The sequence below is a fragment of the Pararge aegeria genome, chromosome 8, assembly GCF_905163445.1.
Source record: "Pararge aegeria chromosome 8, ilParAegt1.1, whole genome shotgun sequence".
Lineage (NCBI taxonomy): Eukaryota > Metazoa > Arthropoda > Insecta > Lepidoptera > Nymphalidae > Pararge > Pararge aegeria.
The window spans coordinates 11,945,658-11,967,236 of NC_053187.1; the positions used below are offsets into that span (position 1 = coordinate 11,945,658).

At 34.9% G+C, this 21,579-nt stretch overlaps 2 protein-coding genes across 2 annotated transcripts; both read left to right on the forward strand.

Moving 5' to 3' along the window:
- The first annotated feature begins 4,230 nt into the window (after positions 1-4,230).
- Positions 4,231-6,252, forward strand: LOC120626018 (putative gustatory receptor 28b). The gene is made up of 3 exons (XM_039893296.1): positions 4,231-5,268; positions 5,841-5,909; positions 6,190-6,252. The coding sequence occupies exons 1-3, from the start codon at positions 4,231-4,233 to the stop codon at positions 6,250-6,252; spliced, it is 1,170 nt and encodes a 389-aa protein (XP_039749230.1).
- A 6,118-nt stretch (positions 6,253-12,370) lies between these two features.
- LOC120626040 (cytochrome P450 4d2-like) lies at positions 12,371-19,967 on the forward strand. Its single transcript, XM_039893321.1, has 10 exons — positions 12,371-12,639; positions 12,874-12,963; positions 13,528-13,638; positions 13,977-14,162; positions 16,633-16,829; positions 17,067-17,136; positions 17,570-17,771; positions 18,115-18,266; positions 18,670-18,855; positions 19,619-19,967. Exons 1-10 carry the CDS (start codon positions 12,483-12,485, stop codon positions 19,840-19,842), a joined length of 1,575 nt encoding a protein of 524 aa, XP_039749255.1. The 5' UTR covers positions 12,371-12,482; the 3' UTR covers positions 19,843-19,967.
- Positions 19,968-21,579: the final 1,612 nt, after the last annotated feature.

The following is a 21,579-nucleotide window of genomic DNA, read 5'->3' on the forward strand; positions in this document are numbered from 1 at the left end:
AACTCAAACAATAAGACCACAATATATTATTTATTTTTAGTTACGTATTATACAATATTTACGTGTCTCCTTTTTGTGTTTTACCTTGAATGTGCAGTATAGTATTTAAAAAAAAACAATATATTTTAGAAATTAGAAACTGCTGACATTCCATGAATTTTCAATTTAACCAGCTGTTTTTGACAGATTTGAGAAATGCGCAAAATCAGTCGTTCATACTATGATCCTTATTAGGAGGGGGAATTAAAAGGTTACTTTCGGGAACTTATTAAGCCTGTCGATCTAGGCATCCGTCCGATTGGGCTAATAGTACTATAAACTGATCTTATTTATTATTTAAATTCTGTACATCTTAATAGTCAGTTTAACTTCTTTACACTGCCAGCAATAATGTAATTTTAAGTCATTTGTATAATAGCTTCATCGAAAAAATATTCAATGTTTCTAAAAAAGGTGATAAAAATAAAAATAATAATTATTTATAAACAAAAAAATCCCGATTATGATAAAAAATGATTTTCTATGAAATACCTATATTTAAATGGAATGCTTATATACATAATAATGATTTTATTATTACATGGTAGACCTTATTAATTATATGGCAATTAATACCCTCATTATTGTTAGCGTACCTAATAATTAATTAACGTTCTTGTGCCATTAACTTTGATCCGACATCTATTGTTTTAGAAACGAAGTTTATTTTTTTATTTTAAATAATATATATAATGTATATGTGTATTATGTATAGAATAAAAAGGTTCAAGTGGCATAACATAAAATTTATCCATTACATTTTAGTTTTAAAGTGGGCACACAAAAGTGGTTGTTTAATTTCAGGGTTTTGGGATACCTCAACACAGATAGTAACATATTAAATCAATGCCTCAAAATGTGACATGATATATTGCCACTTATCTTATTTCATTTCAAGTAATTGGCGTAAGAGTTTCAGCTTAGATTCGTTTTTTTTGTGTTTACTCAACGTCATTTGGGTGGCAACCAAAAAGTCTGATAGCCCAAGTTTACTAAATAGCCAACACGGATTAAAGTAAAAGGATTCAAACAAATTGCAAATATTTGTTTTCGTTTTTGAGAAAATACTGACAGGACACTAGATTTCTAAGTCCGGAAGGTCTCACTCGTAAATAGGCAATTATTGGGTTGAAAAACTTGACAGAATATAAGGGCGCATTCGAGGAGTGTTTTTATTCTTACGCCTCTTTCCATAAAATCAAGTACTGAATTTTGAGTTTAAACAGCATAAAGTTACCTAAAACAACAATATCGAAAGTCGTGGTCGATTTTTAAACATAGAATCTATTGTATCGGTCAGTTCAGACAGAATGGACAAATGTCCCAGCAATTTACAAGTTACATTAAAATTAGAACCGTATTAACATAATTTGAGGAAGAAAATTGTATGAAGGAAGAAATAGTCGGTTCGGTCGCTCGATTTGGGAAGCTTTAGGCGGTACAGCATAATCACACAGATGCACGCCTTTACCCCAAGGTATTTTCCTATAAAACCTTTGGGAAAATTGGGTATTTAAGTCGGGGTTACCGACTCGCTCGCGTTACTGTAGTGTAACTAGGGCAGGTGGAGTGTAGGTAATTATTTTATCAAACGGTCTAGTTTCCATACTGCTTTAGCTCATATAATTAATGTGGTAATACGGTCCTATTTTAATAAAGCCAATGCCATTTTCCGTTCTGTCTGAAACGAACATAATGGACAAGGCTTTCATCATCGTCTTCGCTATTAAGGTGGCCCTGGCCGAAGGACTCCACCACACAAAAGCTGTCGACAGATAAATCACTATTAATTATTCTTTAACCTAAACTAAGCTAGATGTAGCTTTATTTTACCGTTGCCTTCACCTCAATCTAAACCACATATAAAAAATATAATATTAAGAATAAAATAGCAGCTGTTCCTAGCGGTTTCACCTGCGTTCACCCATTAATATTACTGATACATTACATAAGCTTAAGTCCCGCTTTCGTACGTATTTTAGCAAAATTTAAGGCCCGTTGCAAAAGTATTATTATTTATTTGTAACGTTGTTAGTTTTGAATTTAGAACAATTGGCTAATAGTGAAATGATGTGCCGATATCTTTGGTATGGAGATGCTTGTGGCTAGTGCCCTCTTAACGCTCTTTATGTCACATTGAAATATTAATGACATTATATTATGATCCTTGGGGATAGCTATTGGCTTTGGAAGCGTCGAATAGTGATTTTCTTTTGACGTGTGTCTTATGAATTTCCAGTAAATGCTAAGATAATATATAATTTCTGCGTATATATTATAATTATAAGCAAATTATACCTGTTATTATGAATTAATTCTTAGGAGTTAAAAGTAAGACAACGCTCTCTTATGTATACTAATCTTATGGATTACTGATTGCTACTACGTGAGAAGTGGTAGCACAATTTATTTTGTGTAAGTTTTTATTTACTTAGTTATGCACGTTGTATTGCGATTACTATATTTTTGGTAGCGAGATATATCATAGTATTATATTAAAGTATATTGTATACTAAAGCGCTTGTAATATCACATTATGTAAAGTTGTATAGTGCTTATAAATAAATGCAAAAATAATAACAATACCTATAAATCCTTTGTATATAATATGCCTCCAGTTATTTGTTAATCTGGACAATATACATAATGCCTATGATGTTCATTAATGAAGGTTATCACATAATGGACTGTGAATGTGGACTTCAAAAGAAATAAAATAATTATCCATGTGATAATTGCGAATACCACAACTTGTTTTATTTTATCTTAAGGTAACTAGTAATGGTGACTGACTTGTTGGTATATATAGTAAAAAGCATTAGACTGTGGACCACGAGGTCGTGGGTTCGATTCCCGGATGTTGATGGTTGTCTGATGTTGTTTATGTATTTGGGTTGCCTAACAAACTGTTAGTAGGTACCAGCCCGGAATATTCAAATTATTTTTCTTTATTATTCTACTTTAATACAATACAATTGCGTAATCAAAGTAGGTATTTTTATTTTCGTTTAACAGTTATATTTTTTGTCGAGCTCAGGTACTAGCTATAAAAATACTGTAATAAAACATACTGTCTTATTCCCACGCGTTGGTTAAAAAGTCGTAAGGCGTGTCCTTTAGCTTCACACCAAGTTGAAAATGAGCTTTGGATCACAATCGTTCCATCATGGTGCGTCAGTTATGTTACTGATACTGTCGCAGTGTTTTTATCCTCATTGCCTCGACGGTATTCGCTCAAGGGGCCAGGAGGAAGGTCAGGGCATGCTACACTTAATATTATGATTCTTTATAGCATACCCACTATCTAAGCTTAATTTTAGGCAATTATTTTAAATTGCCACTTTATGGATATGTCGCAAGGCAATTTTTATGATAAAAATAATTGAACATTAAGTAATAACATCCATAATTTTTTATAGTTATAAACGCAATGGAAAAACTGCCGCTAACGCCGATGATTATCTCTCTGTCTGTCTTTCCCTGTAAATCGAAAACTTAGGTCCGTTGCATCTTACTGCTGTAAACATTTCAAGTTTCTAGTTGATTGCATTGTTTGTACCGACCCTCCCGATGTTGTTGAGCTCTGGGGCTGGCGCTCCTGGCGATCTCCGCACTCGCTCCACCGTCCAGTTACGCTATTACAAACTTCATGGCAGCTATAAGCTTCAATCATGATCCATCTTATTACCAATAGTCAGGCTGCTGTCACTTCGCTTTTGTCTCCGTGTGCTACTTCCGGCATGGTAAGAAGCACATAATTGATAACATACAGAAGCCGTGTACACTAATATTGAAGCATCAAAAACCACTCCACTTTAGATTTGTTTCTCGAGCAAAGTGTTACTAACTCACTTCTTACCATTTAGTAGTTGAGAGTAATTATTTTATCTCTAATGTTAAAAACGTTTACCATAAAATGGGAAAATGAGAAAAAGTTTGTGAGCTAGCAACATTCCGCGGGTGTAAAGTGAAACGTGCGGGGCTTTTTATCTGTTTTTGGACACAATGCATACAATTCTGGCTGAATTAGGATGTTATATGTTCCTAATTCTGTGAAAACAAGGTATCTACTGAACTCATAGGCGCAGGTGTAACTCACCCTTGACCGCTTTTAAATACAACATTATTGTTTTATAGCAGTACTAATGCCATCTAAAGGTTCTTCAGAAATAAACGGGGCACCTCGCTGAAATGTTGTCCCATGTAATAACCAAGTTGAACTCAATGAAAAAGTCAAAACCACAAGAAAATATTGTGGAAACAGCTTACTTCATTCGATTCATTAGAAAATTAGCCGGTGCATCGGTAATAACGATTGAATACACGCCCGAGAATACAGTAGCTCCAGCATTCACTTGGTTTGGCTTTATAACTTTTGTCGTTTGGTACACTTCGTATTTCTTTTGTCTGTATAAAATTGGCACGGAAGATCAGACCATATTAAGGGTCCTTTATAATACGAGACTGCAACGCTACGGTGATGATGTGGAGAGATTTACCGTGAGCGTTTTCATGTTGTATGCAATGTGGAAAGTACCCTTCGACCTCAGCGGCAGCACTGATGATGTGCAATTGATCCTTGATATAGATAAAGCCTTTTACCAATTAAAAGAGGCAGTGTATTATTCGAATAGCCTGTTTTTGGCCTTCCTATTATTCCTAATCCAAGTTTCTATTAGTGGTACCCGAATATTTAGTGTGTGGATGTCCCTTCATTCAAGTACAAGCATGCCAGTTGAGAAAGTATTTCAAATGGTTTTCTCTGATGCTGTCATTTACATTATAACAGCACAGTACTGTTCTTACCTTTTAATTTTGAAACGGAGGTACAAATTTGTAAACAGAGCACTTAATTCAATAAGATTGCGCACATCTTCAGAGTTTTTTAAATTTCGTTTTCAACAAGAAACTGTTTTAAATGGTAATTTTATGGTGCAAGATAAATATTTGTGCAAAAATATAAAGGCATGCGGAAGAATATATGGTATGTTGTACACAGCCACTGAGACAGCAAACAAAAAGTTCGGGCTGGTGATGTTAATGATGATGTTTATGACACTTCTTTTCACAATATTATATCTTTATTATTTTATGGAGGCAACAGCATCTGGTTTATTTCATGATCCCGAGAAGTACATAGATTTTTTAATTTATGTTTTCTGGCAAATTGGATATGCAGTAAGTGTTATGCTGGTGTGCATATATTTCAGCGAGGCCACTGTGAGAGAGGTAGGTCGGATTCAGAGCCTATGTACACGGCGTATTATCTACGTACCAAAATCTTTTCGGAGGTCCACAAATACTCACTTTTGTATCAATATAATCGTGCAGATACATCGGTATGGACGTATTGAAACAATGTGTTTCCATCGGTATGGACGTATTGACACAATGGTCTGTACGTGACGACGACTGACGTTACACTCCCTTGATAACATGGCGAGCTCTCAGGCATGTAGGTTCCCTCACGACGTTTCCCTTCACCGTTTAAGCATGTGCTATTTAATTGCTTAAATTAAAAATGCACATAACTCCGAAAATCGTACCGGCGATCGAACTCGGTCCCCCCGAAAGGGAAGCCGAAGCCTTATCACTAGGCTCTCACCGCTGTAGGAAGGCGTGCCTGTCGTGCACGCGTATTTGTATCGATACAAATGCAATCATCTCCTTTTTGGACTCTTACATCATGATAGGATTAAACGCGTTCGTACGTAGACAATAAGCCGTGTTTAAAGGCCCAGCCTATTTTCTACAAATGCTATGACACTTAGCTATTTAATTATGTAGTTCGTATTTTACAGGCTCAAGTAACTCCACAGGTAATACACCAAATAATTAACAGTAACCTGGGCAATACGGTGGAAACTGAGGTAAACTAAATGTAATAAATTACTAACAGCTTACTGCAAATGCAACAAATTAATATATCGTTAAAATGTTAACATAAGTACAAATCTTTGTTCTAGGCAATTAATTTGTCTCTACAAATTCTTCATCAAAAACCTTCATTTACGGCTTTTGGTCTCTTTAAGCTGGATTACGTGATGGTGTTGGAAGTAAGCAAGTTTTTATCATAACCTCATTGAAAAGCAATACCGATTGATAATATTACGTAGATAAACTACAGTGTTCTGTGTTTAACCGTTTCAGGGCGCACGCTCCGTAACGACCTTTCTTGTTATCTTACTACAGTTTGCTACGGATATACATTAACTATTTAAATGTTAAAAATTATTTTAATTTTATAATTCAATTTTAATATAAATGTATTTGATTTTTACAAGAATATATGGGATGATGTAAAATTAAATCAAAAATATATAAATTATGTTTGAATCTTTTGTATCGTATGGTATACCTACATTAAATAGGTAGGTACTTAACTATTATTTATAAACATTATAGAGTTGTAGAGAAATTTGCATGTGTTAAGAGGTTTAACTGTTTTTACCATTATAGGTAGTATGCATCTAGTAGGTAGGTACATGTGATTTATAGTTAATTGTCCAATTAACTCCATGACTTGGCAGATAGATAATGTTGGCACTTGGCATGGTATAAGGTTCTCTTCGAGGATTTCTGTTTTATTGCGGCTGCAGCGGAACGTTCAAATTTATTAATAAAATGAAGCAATAACACCTGTTTAGTTGCATGGTAGATACGTCCACTCATATATAGCATAGCAAAGGCGTACGAAGGGATGTTTATCCTATTTAGATATGCTAGATACTTCTCACATCTATTATTAGTAAGAAGAATAAAAAGAAAAAGAGGTAAAAATATTTCTGAAAAAGATTTTAATTTTTATTTATCGCCACTTTTGGTCTCTTTTCTCTTAAAATTTACGCATTAAGTTTTGTTTTTCATGTATTTAAAGGAATCGCGTTAAATGTTATTCAGAATCACTTGATGAGCCCTCTTAACATTAAAAAACGAACTTATTTTTCAATTATGAGTGCAAGAAGTTTGAAAACTTTTAAGGGAACTATACCAGGAAATTTATTTAAGTACTTAGTGTTTATATTACGGGCACGTTCGTTACATTTTTAGGCTTTCGATTCCTATTTATTCTTATTGCTCAGCTTGTAAATAGTTAATATTATTTGAAATAAATAATGTAAGCTATCTGATCTCAGTTAGATATTACTTACGTGTAAATTTTTTGACCACTTTTTTTGATATTTTTTTAAATAGTGCTTGATTCTCCAGGCCAGGCCTATCAGTCACAAATTCTCTACCTCAAAATAATAAAATGAAGACATTTATAAACAGTGAAAAACAGTGAACTACGAGTATGTTCGACCGCTTTGAGCGCTTTCTAAATGAAATAATAGAGCTTAACGTTTGAAGAATATGAGTAATGTGCATGAAGATAGCCTTTTTATTATGACCCTTCTAAGGTAGCATATTCACCTCGTTGGTCTAGTGGTTGGCAAGTCCAACTATGGATCGTGAGGTCCTGGGTTTAATTTTTGTTAATTATTCTCAGTTCCAGCCCAGAATTGGGATATTGGCGGATTGACGGTCTCGGTAAATCCCCCTTGACTCGAAGAGCACGTTAAACCTTTTTACGGTTATTGTCACTAACATCAAAATTTTTATAACAATAGTCAATGCCCACCAGGCCACATTGAAGTAGCGTGGTGGGTCTATGCTCTGATACTTTCTCTTCTATTAGAGATTGCCTGTGTCCAATAACCCACATAGGTTGAATTATTTTTCTCTTTATAGCCTAAGCAATAACGTCATTCAAGTGTTATATACTGATAAAACTATGCTATAAAATACACTGCCTACCGGAATTATAGTGCTAGTATAAGGAAGTATAATTAACAGTGACACGAAAAACCTTAAGCCTGCATAGTTGAACCGCTTTGTTGAGTTGATTGTGGGTCATACAGCAATTACTCCCTACGCTATCTATAACTGAATAAACATATAAAATCTGTAGGTTTATTGGTTAATTGAATTATTTCACATTTGGAAGCACATTAATCAAGGCCTTCGAACGTGATTTCTATGGAACGGAATTAAATAAAAAAAGACCTCTGGTATTTGCCACCAAAGTACACAGCAAAGCTAGCAGGAGTGGGCAGGAGTAATTTTCTCCACGGGGAAAGGACAAACTGTTTATCTTCTCCCACAGTTTTACCCACTATCCGAGCATGCTCGAGTGGAAAATCATGAACGTATAATAATAAACAGGAGTAAACTTATCTTTTTCCCTGTTGACATGCTTTGGCAGACGGACAAGTAAATCCTATCTATTGGCAGTTCACATAATCGGGAGATAAACAAATTGTTTTGTGATTATGCTACCAAATACCTGCGCAGTTACCCAATCCGTTAGGTACTTACTGCACTGGGTCTCACATTTAAGGATATACACTGACGCAGCCTGCAACTAGTCTTCACTCTCAGAAAATGAGCACTAATATAGTATTTTGGAAATTGTTTCTCAGGCAATCAATGATTTGCAAGCGAGTTGGTGAACGCATCTGTATGTTTAATTTTGAATAAAGCGGGTATTTTTTTATTTAATTTTAACACTGATAATTTTCACACAGCAAGTGTCATAGACTGGCTACAACACTTTTCACTTGTAGTACAGTGGACCACAAAGTGTAACCTAGCTATGCGCCACGACGGACGGCGTCTCTAGTATCAGGTTTATTATTGTTCAAAGGACTCGAAGCTAGCTCTGATTACATAATAAGATTACTGTAATCAAACGTGTAATTCACAGGTAAACCTTTGCGATTAAATATCAGAAGTATGTAGGTATTTGATGAATTAATTATTATGTAACAACTAATACAGAATGTTACTGGGAATATAATATAAATAGTAAATATAAGAGTATCCAAGCTACTAACTTTTTTAGGTTACATACGAATACTTATTTAAGGAAAACATTATTGGATAAAACACAATTTTAAGTCGGTGTTAAATAAAAATTTAAAATACTAGGTAAAGTACCTAGTGTTTTGCTTGCTTCCTTGCTACTATATAAAAGCAATCGGTATACAAAGTATACTTAATAATTTAATTTGGCACCGACTTAAATAATGAAGTAGAAAATATTTAAAGAATATTTTTTTTCACGCTTTTTCATAAGTAGGCTTGCAATTATATACGTTCTAACAGGCAAAATGCTACTTAACTTTTACAAAATATTGCTTTTCCCGCACGTTGTTGCTAGGACGTAAAATTTTGGGGAGCTTTCCCGACACTTTACTATCAACACCTTTATTGTGACGAGCATAAGTTGCTTGCAAACTCTATATACCTACCATAATCAAATTCACTTGAAAATACTTCTTCTCGAATCGCTATAGGTGTGCTTATACCTAATAATTTTTAAAGAGTTCCAATAGATCGTGACCTGATGAAAATCCTAAGTCTTACGCGTAGGAGGTGTAGGAACCCTTAGGTCCGTTCTTTTTGTTAAGGCCTTTAGTGTCGTACAAATTAGTAGGTACCAAGTACTTCGACCTTGCTCTCGGGGAAAACCATGCGCGAGTATTACTTACAATCCGTTAATGATATCTAGTACATTGGACACCATACTAAGAATAATGACAAATAGGTTGTAATACTAATAGTATCTAAGGTTTTTTCTGGATTTCTCATATAGGTGTACCTAACTAGCGAGAAGCGTCCCGCCGCGGCTTCGTACGAGTAGGTATTACTGCCATCTAAATTTATAAACTTAATTTATTACGCGTAAGTAAATTTAAGGGCAACAAAAGATTGGAGATTGCTATAAGTAAAGATCCCTCCTCAACGGTAATCCGTAGTATGGATCGATTGCGCGCAGATCGCTGCCAGCCTTCGCTTCAAATCTGCCCTCCAAATACAATACAATCGGTCGCAATTGACCAACATGAATATTTTGTACAGGGACGTGAAATCACAGAAAGCCCCACAAGTAGAATGCCCCAGTCAGTTTCTTGTCTAAACAGCCATATTATGCCGCTTGTTATTGGTTAACATCAACAATAGCCTATCATCAGACTACTGCTCGACTAAAGGTTTCTCTAAACGAGAGTTGATGTTCGCAGTAGATAATGGTAGTAGCACAGAGTACGTTGCTGTCCGTTATCTAGTATATTCCTAGAGTAGCCACGTATGACACCCACATGGCGTGGTGACATCTAAATTCTGATCTGCCTTCACCATACGCCCTTAACTTGCACCTTACCACACCACCTTTGCAGTATATTAACGGATATTATTTAAACGGTACCTAAGAAACTCTTCCGAGACTTACAGATGTGAACGCTCCAGATTGCATGCGCTGTATTTGGACAGAACCGCACTCGTGAGTGTAGTTAATTGGTAGCCTGATGTTTTTTTTTATTTTCTAAAGCATCCGAGTGCACGAGGGATTCGCCCTAGAATTATTTTAATAACCTATGTGTTTTTCTAACAGTTATAGTAATTAAGATGTCGCAAATGTGGCGTTATTAAAAATTATACCGCTTTTTCTGTAATGACGTGCTATGTTGACGCAATTAATGAAAACACTAGGTACCAAGTTCCTAAATTACATAATTATCATTATTTATCTCACGAAGATCGTTTAGCCTCGGTAGTAGTGCTGCCTACCAACATGCGGATATGCACGAAACATTATCACTGTGTGTGCGAAACACGCGGCCTAAACAATTAGTAGATGAGCCGGGGCAGAAACTTGACATTGGCGCCCACCTAATAGATAGATAGGGGATGACTGTGGTAGAGACATAGACTTTAGATATATATTATTAAGGTTAGACATAGACATAGATTATTAAGGTTTTTCCAAATACAATGGGAACCGTTTGTTTTCCTGGCATTAAAGACAGCACCAGTAATCGCTGAGAGCACTGCACTTGAACTTGTCGACGAATACGTATACCTGGGATACACGATCCAGTTTGGTTGGTTTAATTTCGAGAAGGAGGTGAACCGCCGAATCCAACTCGGATGGGCAGCGTTCGGGAAACTTCGTGACATCTTTTCGTCAAAAATCCCTGAAAACCAGTCTTCTAACAGTGCGTGTTGCCAGTGATGACTTATGGCTCCGAAACATAATCACTAACTATGGGCCTTATAATAAGGCCCAGAGTGACATTTGGTCGACCCCCTACGAGGTAGCCAGACGACATTAAGCGCGTCATAGGTAGCCGCTGGATCCAAGCGGCACAATTTTCTATGATGATGATGCATTGATATGATGATGATGATAATGAAGAAAAGTAGCATATGTTACTATTCAGTTAGATTTATGCAAATTTGATTGTCTCATGTTAAAAGAAAAACCTTTACTGTCATTGACTTTAGAGACAGAGCTGTAAACAATTTTTCGTATTATTTTGATTTCTACCAATGTTATTCCGTATTATCTTTTGTAGGCTCTGTATTAGGTTTTCTCCACGGTTTTATGCCGCTTATGTTAAGTAGCCTGTGGCGTTCACTGCACACATGACAAATACAACTAATCTAATTTTAAAAAACTAAACTATTTTTCTTATTTATGCCTAGCCTGGTCAAAATCCCAGCGCACGCCACTACCGTTGGCTCTCCGTCCTTTCAACTACCTCTTTGCCAAATATCAAGTTGATTGATTACATCCAGTCAAGATCTATTGAAGGGAATTTGCCTATCCTAGAAAAACACAATTTCGTCACGTGAAAGAAAATGTATAAAATAACTAGGCACTTTCCTTGGTACTATATAATGGGAAACGGTATAAAAAGTATACAGTCTAGTATAGTAGTCTTTTTTTAAATATTTACCTTTTCTCATTTCACTACTGAACACAGGTCTTTCTCTACTGGAGAGGGTAAAATATGATTTACCCAACGCGCTTACGCTGCTACAACAATTATCATCGCATGTTAGGGATGTTAATGTGACATCGGTGGCTTAACGTGCTCTTCGAGGCATGGTTGGATATCGTCAATATCCTTACTTCGACCATGCACAACAACTCTTGGTGCAACATTATAACTGAACCCAGGAACTCGTGATCATGCTAACCATCGCAACTGCAACGAGGTAGAATAACATAAACAGCCATAAGATAGGACAGTTAAAAATGTTGGATATCGTTTGCACCTACTATGTACACCGAGTAGATGCCACGAATAACAAATAGCTACTTACCTATGAAAATTTTTCCTTCATCTCTGAAGGTTGTAGTATCTACGCCATACGCCGTGAACTTTTCGACCCCTAGGCCGGTACCTAGTCAGTTTCTTCGCAAACCGTCGCGGTCAAAGGAAAATGTCCATATAAATCGTAGCGCTATTCTTTTATGTTAATACATGATACGTACGTTTAAAATTGCTTGTCTCGTTGTTACGTTCAATCATTCCCCGCGAGAGCTACTTAGTTTTACATCAGACACTAAGACGTTAGAAGTTATATTATTATCTAATAAATTTAATTGTAAAATGATTTTGTGGCTCTTGTTAGTGGTGTTAGTGCTTTGGACTGCACAGTTTAGATTTAGGAGGAGGAGAATGTATAAAATGGCTTCAAAGTATCCACATCCAACGGGTGAATTACCATTAATTGGTATTGCACATAAATTGTCGGGAAATACGGAAGGTAAGTTTATAAATTAAATAAAAAAATAAGAATAATATATGTCCGAATTTTTAAATTTTCCGTAGAATTTAGGTATATTTGTCTTAAAATGTTTCGAATGTACCTTCTAGAGTTAATATATCGCGTGTTAGCGTCGAATCATAAAAATATATCAGCGTTTATTCATAAACAGTTATTTAAGATATTAAATTATATTTTATCAACCATGAACTTATAATTAAAACATATTTTCAGATATAATGACAAGTTTAAAACAATTTAGCTACGAAGCCATGGAGACAAATGGCATAACCAGAGGCTGGCTTAATCATATTCTTTATCTCTGTAAGCAATATTTGTTAAAATTAAATCAAACAAGTGTGCAATATTTCGTGTATCTGTCTTTTTTTGTCCGTTTAGAAAAAAAAATACAAATGCATTGCTTCTTTCTTCTTTAAGTCGGTGATTTGGCGATATGGTTCTGCATAAGGATCTAGAATGGTAAAGCCAAAGCATAGGCAAGGAGAGGCGTTTAAACTTATATTTTTGTCCTGATTAGCTTAATTAATCCCACTTCTGAAAACAAGTCTACTCTTTCATAGGAGAGATGGCAGACTATCCGTCCTCCGCCTGAACTCCAATGCGAGCTTTTATGACATTTTACTGATAATAACTGTGACCCATGGCGTACCGTGCCATCCGCTGGGGCGTTGATACAACCAATTTCTAGCAAGCTTCGGTTCGAGCCGTCTTGCAGAAAATCCAGACCGTCCGAATCTCTTAATCCGAAATTTAAATACGGCTACAGGAAGTTCTTTACTAATTGAGGTGCTTATTCTTAACGTTGCAGAAGTTATCAGGTTTTTTTTGGCAGTGAAAGTGTTTATATTGTTATTATTTTTTTATCAGTAATGGTTGATCCTGTGGATTTGGAGATGGTTTTAAAAACGTGCATGGAAAAGGATGATCTACATAGATTTATACGCAAGGTTATCGGATACGGCGGTATTTTTGCACCTGGTGAGTTTAACATATTTTGGATCAATGAAAAAAATATAAAAAACGTAATCTAAATGAAATTGTTTATTGTAGCTTTACATAATTTTATGTTTATAGTTTTAAAGGTTTATATTAACAGATTAATAATTAACTGTAAATAATTTATAGGAAAGACTTTACATTTTAATGCATGCTGTGATACCCCGTAAATAGCTGAACATTTACTTTGTGACTCATTCCAAAAATAAATTGCAAGTAATAATGTATATCTACTGTTGGTTGCCTTTTATAAATAAATAAATAAACATTTAGCTAAGATTTTATAACTGTTATGTTTATACCTGATGTACATATTTTAGTCCCCATTTGGCGACGTCGTAGAAAAATTCTACTGCCAGCGTTTAGCCCTAAAATTGTTGAGGGCTTTGTAGAAGTTTTTTCGGAACAAAGTCAAATTATTACAAGGAAGTTGGCTAGTTTGTGTGGACCAGAACCATTCAACCTTTGGCCAGTTATATCAGCTTATTCTTTGGATTCCGTGTGTGGTATGTTAAATATCATATTATTATTTTTCGATAAACTGCGGAAGTATGCCTCTTTTTTAGAGAGTGACATATTTCTGCCGCTTACTATGTGTACCATAAGGCTTCTTCTAAGGAATCTTGAGTGATTTGTTAATGATATATTTAATTGCTTATTAATTGCTTCATCTGGTAACAGAGGATATCTTATTTTTTTCGTAACGGTTGTTAAGATAGGATAAGGCTCAATGCAACGTAGGCATGACTAATGTATTTAATAATTGGTTTAGATAAAATAATTGCTAGTTAGGTAAGTTTTATTGCAACAATATTTTACTCCAATGGCAATGAACGCTTGACGATGTAGTCTAAAGGCATCCAATCTTCGGCTTGTAAGTTTTTGTCAGCCGTGCGATCAACGTTCGCAAAATGCGTACGCCACGCGACGTACGAGTCGGTCCGGGACTTAGGGCAAGCACCATGTGGCTGGTCGTACGCTTAACACAATACGCATACTTAAAAGCCATCGTGGACGCAAACTAGGGAAGTTTTATGACAGTTTCTTGAACCTCTCATTAGTTTCTACGCCGCGGTGTCGCAACGGCATATTAAACCGCTTGGTAGTATATTTTTGTTAGTTAACTAATAAGTAAATAAATGATGGACAGAACGTATCAACAAACCAGACCTAATTCAGACACGAGCCAAGAATGGAGCTTCCCTCTTCCGCCTTAAAGCCACAGCAATCTCATTTTGTATCACCGACCTAGGAAATGTAACCCAGACCAAATACGAACAGGTGTTATTACAATTAATAATATTATATCTATTTTAACTTACAAAATATTAAAAACACGAGAAAATAGTTGGATATACCTACTACTGCTATTAAGCGACTTTAATTTTATGCAGCTATTTGGTGCCATCATTCCATGTAGGTAAAAAGGCATAATGTTATGGTCTAATGAATTGCAGAGACACAGATGATAACTAACTAACACAGGAACAATCTGTTTTTCTTTGCATTTAGGGTTGCCAGGCCTAAATAGAAAATAGAATCGGTACGCGTTATTGAAATTGATACCTTTCAAAACCTAATAAGTATTTTAGTTGTTTTTTATTAAACATTCACAAGTATAAAATAAATCTGCTTATAATAAATGCGATAGTTTATTATTCGGTTTGTTTATTCGTTGTTTTATTTAGTTTGATTGTTACCTATGCTATGTATAAATATATAAACATATATAATAAGCATGCATTCATTAGAGGCACGGGTTTATTAAAACCTTATCGACACTTTCTTCATGCATATGGTATGCACAAAATTCTACCATACTTCATTGAAACTCTTTTTCTTCCTATAATGTACCTACTTCCCTTAAACATGTCGGTTCAGAGTAGTCTTTTGTTTTCATCATTTAGTCAGTATATTCGTTTGCTTTAGAACTTACTGAAAAACTGCACAACAATAAGAAGTTAATTTTATATTCTGTTTGGTCATATTAAGCATCTTACAGGGCAGACGTCCAAATAATTTGACTAGGCCAAAAAATTACTGGTGAAACCCTGCTTATCCTATTGATTTCACATTATTTCGGCAGAGGTATAAGTAGTTACGAAGTTCACACGTTTGACATTAACGGTCGTTATAGTTGCAGAAGTATTCATGAAAAATTTGTTCGTTTTGATTCACGATGATTTATCTACGTTTATGTATCATTAAATGTACACGCGAAGTCAGAATTTGATTTACGGCTTTCTTTATTTAAAAATAGTCATGAATGTTATTTGCAGTCCAAGTCAATTGGAAAATTATTACAACCTTTCACTTACTGTTTTATGATGCTGCTACATATGGGCAAATAAATATAACTGTAACAATCCTTACTTCTTGTCTGGTTTGTTATAGCGCAGATTCATTCAAGACTAAGTTGTAAACAGCTGTGGGGCTCGAAAACATGATAGCGCATAAACACTTTTGTTGCATTACTCGCCCACAGAACTCTTATTTTACGGTTTAGAACATTAGAGGTAAAATAATAACTGTCAACTGCTAAATGGAAGTGGACGCTGGAATGGGAGTGGATTTTGATGCTTTAATATAAGTTTTGATTTTGTGTACTCGCTTTTACGAATGCCGCAGTTTAGCTGGATACACATGACTCAGGACTACGCAAAGAAAGTCCAGAAGTGGACGTCCTAAAACCTTTTAATATAAAGAGGAGGCTGTTACTTTAACGTGTATAATTTATATATGGTAAACTAATTTTAATTAGTATTATTTCATTGATCGGTTTAGCCGGAGCACAGAATTACTCAAAAAAAAAATTAACATCAGCAAATCATTCGTATATCGCAAATTGTTTTATAGTTTACTTATTCATAACAAATTTGTTCGAAGGGTAAGCCCTTACAACAATAGTAGAAGAGCATACTGAAATTTCTTTTGTATTATTTTCATTCATATTATAAGACGGTAATCCTGTTTTAGAAACAACAATGGGAGTAAAGGTGAATGCCCAGATGGATTCAAATTCACCATTCCTGACTTGTCTGGCAAGCGTTTTAAACATAATCTGTGAAAGAATCTTTCATTTGTGGCTGCAACCTGACTGGATGTTCAAATTCTTTCCACAATACAGAAAACATCAAAAATATATAAAAACTTTACACGACTTTACAGATTTGGTACGTATCATAAAGTTAAAATTGATAATTTGAATTAGTTATCATAACTATTTTTAGAGATGTCCATGCTCAATTTGCCCATTGCCGATTTTGGATAACCGATTTTGGCTATCCTTTTTATTTACCCTATCGTGGCACTAATGTACTAATGCCTCTAATCTTTGCACTGAGATAAAAAAAAAACACGTCTAACAAATCTTGTGTCTATAACATAATCTATTTTTTAATTTGACTTAGGTAATTCGAAAGAAAAGGGATGAGCTTAAGAATGAAAAACAATGTCAACCCGAAGCAGATAGTCATTATGGTATGTATTAATCGTACTTTATGTTCAAGAGTTTAAATTTCCACAAGTTCTGTCAACCTCGATTTGGCTTCGACTTTCTGACGGAAACTCTGAAACGGGAATATCGAATAGGAAACGAGGCTTTGACATGAATAGAAAAGAAAAACTAAAATTTTCTTGATGGGTGCTTTTGCTGAAACTTCGAGTCTAGCTCAGATATTTTATTTAAGATATCTCTCAGATATAATATTTGTTAAGTTGGTGCAATATAAGGTGGTGGTATTTGTGTTATTTAAAAATATCTACCTAAAACGATCTAATTTGTTTAGATTTTGTGCTTTCATCATAACTAAGGATAACTTATGTGCTTATTAAATTAACCCACGGAATTGAATGGACAGAAAAGTAGGATCGTATCGCTAGCGTAGAAATATAATACAATATTGTTTTACAGACTTAGGCATATATAAAAGGAAAAGTTTTCTCGATTTATTAATCAGTTTATCCGGTGGAGAAAAGGGATATACCGATTTAGAACTACGTGAAGAGATCCTAACTCTAACTATCGCTGGAACTGACACATCTGCGGTCTCCATGTGTTTTACTCTGAAATTATTAGCAAAATATCCAGAAGTTCAGGAAAAGTTGTATAAAGAGTAAGTGGAAATATACCAGTTTTTGAGTGAACAGGTCATGTGTATGATTTGAAGTAAAAAAATTAGAAAGAAATTGAAATTTCGTTCATAGTGTGTTAGTAATAACGTAGAATATCCTTTTGTAGTTGGTATTTAGATGCTAATCAAAAATTTTATTCGTCTTAAATCTATATCTTTATCTATATCTTTAATCAAACCATTAAAAACTTTAAAACGGTGAACTTTTTTAACAGAGTGGTAGTTATTTTAAGACTTTTAACTTTACCGTGTCTTTAAAACTTTTTTTAAATTCTAGATTGTAATTTATAATCATTATCCTGGTTTCACTTGTGTTATATTTTAGGATAAGGGAAGTGTTTGGAGAATCTAATCGTCCTTTAGTTAAGGGCGACTTACCGAACTTGAAGTATTTAGACAGAGTGGTCAAGGAGTCTTTAAGATTGTTTCCACCTGTGCCTTTTGTAATTCGGAAAGTGGAATCAGATATAACATTACGTAAGTGTCACATTTTTATATTAAACTTTTTATTTGTTATTTCTGTCCATTTGTTGAATTCAATTATAGAAAATCATTTATTGTTCGTTGTTCTGCTGTAATTTTCTTCAAATTCTAAAGAACTTTTTTCACAATCAAAGAAGATACGATCTTTAATAATTAAAATAACAAATAATAATATTAATAATTCGCTTCGATAACGCTTTTGTTACGCAAAGTCCACTATACGATATAATAAGCGTAACAGGGATCTGTAAATGAGCTTATTTTTAAAGGCAAGGTTTGAATTTAAAACAGTTTTGAAGTAAACTTTACTAACTACTTTTTTCATAGATGAGAATCTATGAAAAAAGTAGTTAGTAAGGTGTTAACATCGTAAATATACATTCACAATATTTTATAGCATCAGGCCTGTCTGTTCCTCGTGGTTCCGGAATAGTGGTTTCAATTTTTGGAGCACATCGCGATCCAAACTACTGGGGCCCGGACGCTGATCATTTCGATCCTGACCGGTTCCTTCCGGAGCGATTTAACTTACAACATGCTTGCAGCTACATGCCGTTTAGTAATGGACCACGTAATTGTGTAGGTGAGTAGACTTAACTTCTACATAAAGGTTTAAAAATTTCTGCAAACAAACGTTGTGGTGCAGTGCAGTGCAGTGCAATGCAGTGTTCCGGCCAAAAAGGCGTCGCTGCCGGGCTGTAATTACGGGCACATGTGGCATATTTTATACGCCTCAGGTTGATGGGCACAGGGTAATACGTTGCAGGACGTATTTCTTGCCCGCTCTGCGTTGTCATGTTTATAGCCAATTACCATCAAGTTGGCCATCTGCTTGGCCCGTCATTAAATGTATGGTTACCTATTATAACTGTTTTTTAAAAAATTGTATACCTTGATTTAGGAATATGGAGATAGAGGGCTCATATATATATATATATCCTTCTGGCCGTATCCGACCACAGCGACTCCTTCTAGCTATTATAAGCGTACCTGATGTGCTCTCAAGTGACTGGCATAACCACTCTTTGTTTTAAATGTGCGATCACATTGACAGCACGTCAGTACTCCACCAATTATATTGTAATATATGGCCTGCGATGGTCTGGCCTTTATCTCATTACGCCTAGCATCTTGCTCTGCGCGCCTTTTAACTTCAAACTCCGATATTTTTTTATTTACGTAAAACTTTTTTATTATAAATAAAAGAAGTTCTTGATTTTTTCTAATAGTTAATTAATTTTTAGTCTTGGTTATATTTCAACGTCAATTTTTATTGAACACTCGGAAATTGATCGTATATTAGGCTCACAAATTGCTACTGTTTTATTACTATTTGCTGTTTATAGGTTATCAATACGCCCTGATGTCTATCAAGACTGCAATAACGTCGATATTACGCAATTACAAGGTCATCGGAGAACCAGAAAAAGGGCCCATTCCTAATATAAGACTCAAACTGGACATCATGCTGAAAGCAGTCGAAGGCTACCACGTGGCCCTGGAGAAAAGAAAACCTTCTTCAAGAATAATGACAGAACCAGAAATAGTTGCTACCAGCCTGGATAGCTGATGAAATTTATCTTGTTTGAATTAAACATTACATTTAAAAGGTTATTCTAACCTATTTATAAAGGTACATCCCCAGTTTAATGTAAATACGTAGTAAAATTATATTATAAGTCAATTAATTAGTGAATTGTTTTGTTATATTTTCCTGGAGCTTATGTACCAAATAAGATAACTTTATTAAAACATTCAAATGTTATGTCGTATTTTTGTTACCAATCTATATACTTGTATATAAAAATGTTATATTGGTTTGTGTACGCTTCAAAAACACAAAAAGTTATGCACCGATCGAGCTGAAATTTTAACATGATATTATAATACGCAACAAGGATTGTTTTTATCTATTTTTCTCAACCATTCAATCACAATGTGCCACAGCGAAGCGTGGCAGGGTACAGCTAGTTGAAAATATGGTCCTCCTATTACATTTTTGACATAATTTTTAACTACCGTTTGGTAGTAACATCAACATCGGCTAGGTTGTTAAAAGTGGAGACCGCTTGTCGTACGCAATCGTCGGTGTTATTAACAATATAGTCCGTCATGCTCTGGCCATTGAGTAGATCTCTTGTTTGAACATTGGATAAAGGTACGAGGTCTTTTGTAGGATTCCTTTAGTAGTGATGGGCTATGTCCTGGTGTGGGAAATGACCTGAAGGTGGCAGCGTCCCAGTTAGTTAGTATAGGACGACTAGGTATTCGGTGTATCTTCCCACTCTGCTAAACGGCCATGCTTTCATCATCATCATCATCACAACAACCCATTACCGGCCCACTACAGAGCACGGGTCTCCTTTCACAATAGGAAGGGGTTAAGGCCGTAGTCCACCACGCTGGCCGACAGTATGACTATCTATACTTATAATAAATCTGTTAAATAATCGATACTGAGTCCAAAACAGATTATTGAATTTTTGTCGCGCGGGTCCGCTAGTTTATAATATAAACCATGTAGAACTCTCTGGCATGCAGGTTTCCTCACAATGTTTTCCTTCACCGTTGAAGCTAGTGATATTTTTATTACTTAAAACGTATATAACTTCGAATAATGCGTGCTGGGATTCAACGTATACATATACTTTAATATTAAGGACTTTTTTTTTTTGACGCTCTTACGTTTGAGAGTCTTCACCTGTTGTCATTCATTGGACGGTAAACATTGTATTAATATCGTTTCTTAAATCTCTATCTTCGCGACTGGTAAGCCAAGAGCCCTGGCGCTTATGTAGCCCTTACAGTTTAAATCATATAAGGGTGTAATAGCGCCAGTGTTTTCGGTCCGATGGCCATGTGATCACGTGGATGGCTTATATTTTTAGTAAATAGTTTTATGAACAATTATCTAACTGAGTTATTGTTGTTTGTAAATATTTCAATTTCTTAATGATTTCCGCCTTGTAGTTTATGTTTAAACTAGCTGTTGTTTTGGTTGTAGTTCTAAAAAAAGTATTCAGTATCGCTAAGCCTATGAGGGGTTTGCTGTTGTCCGCTGAGGAGTTCTGTCCTTTATCTCCAACACATTCATCAGAGCTACACAAAGTTATAATAGATAGATATATAATAGATAAAAAGTATATTACTTCTAACACTTCCAAGAATATGTGTACAAAGTTTCATGAGGATAGCGTAACAAATAAACTTACATTGACATTTATAATATTAAATTATTATTATTATTATTGTTTAAATTAACTTTCGCATTAATTAAAACGGGTTGAAAGTCTCCAGTGCATAGGTC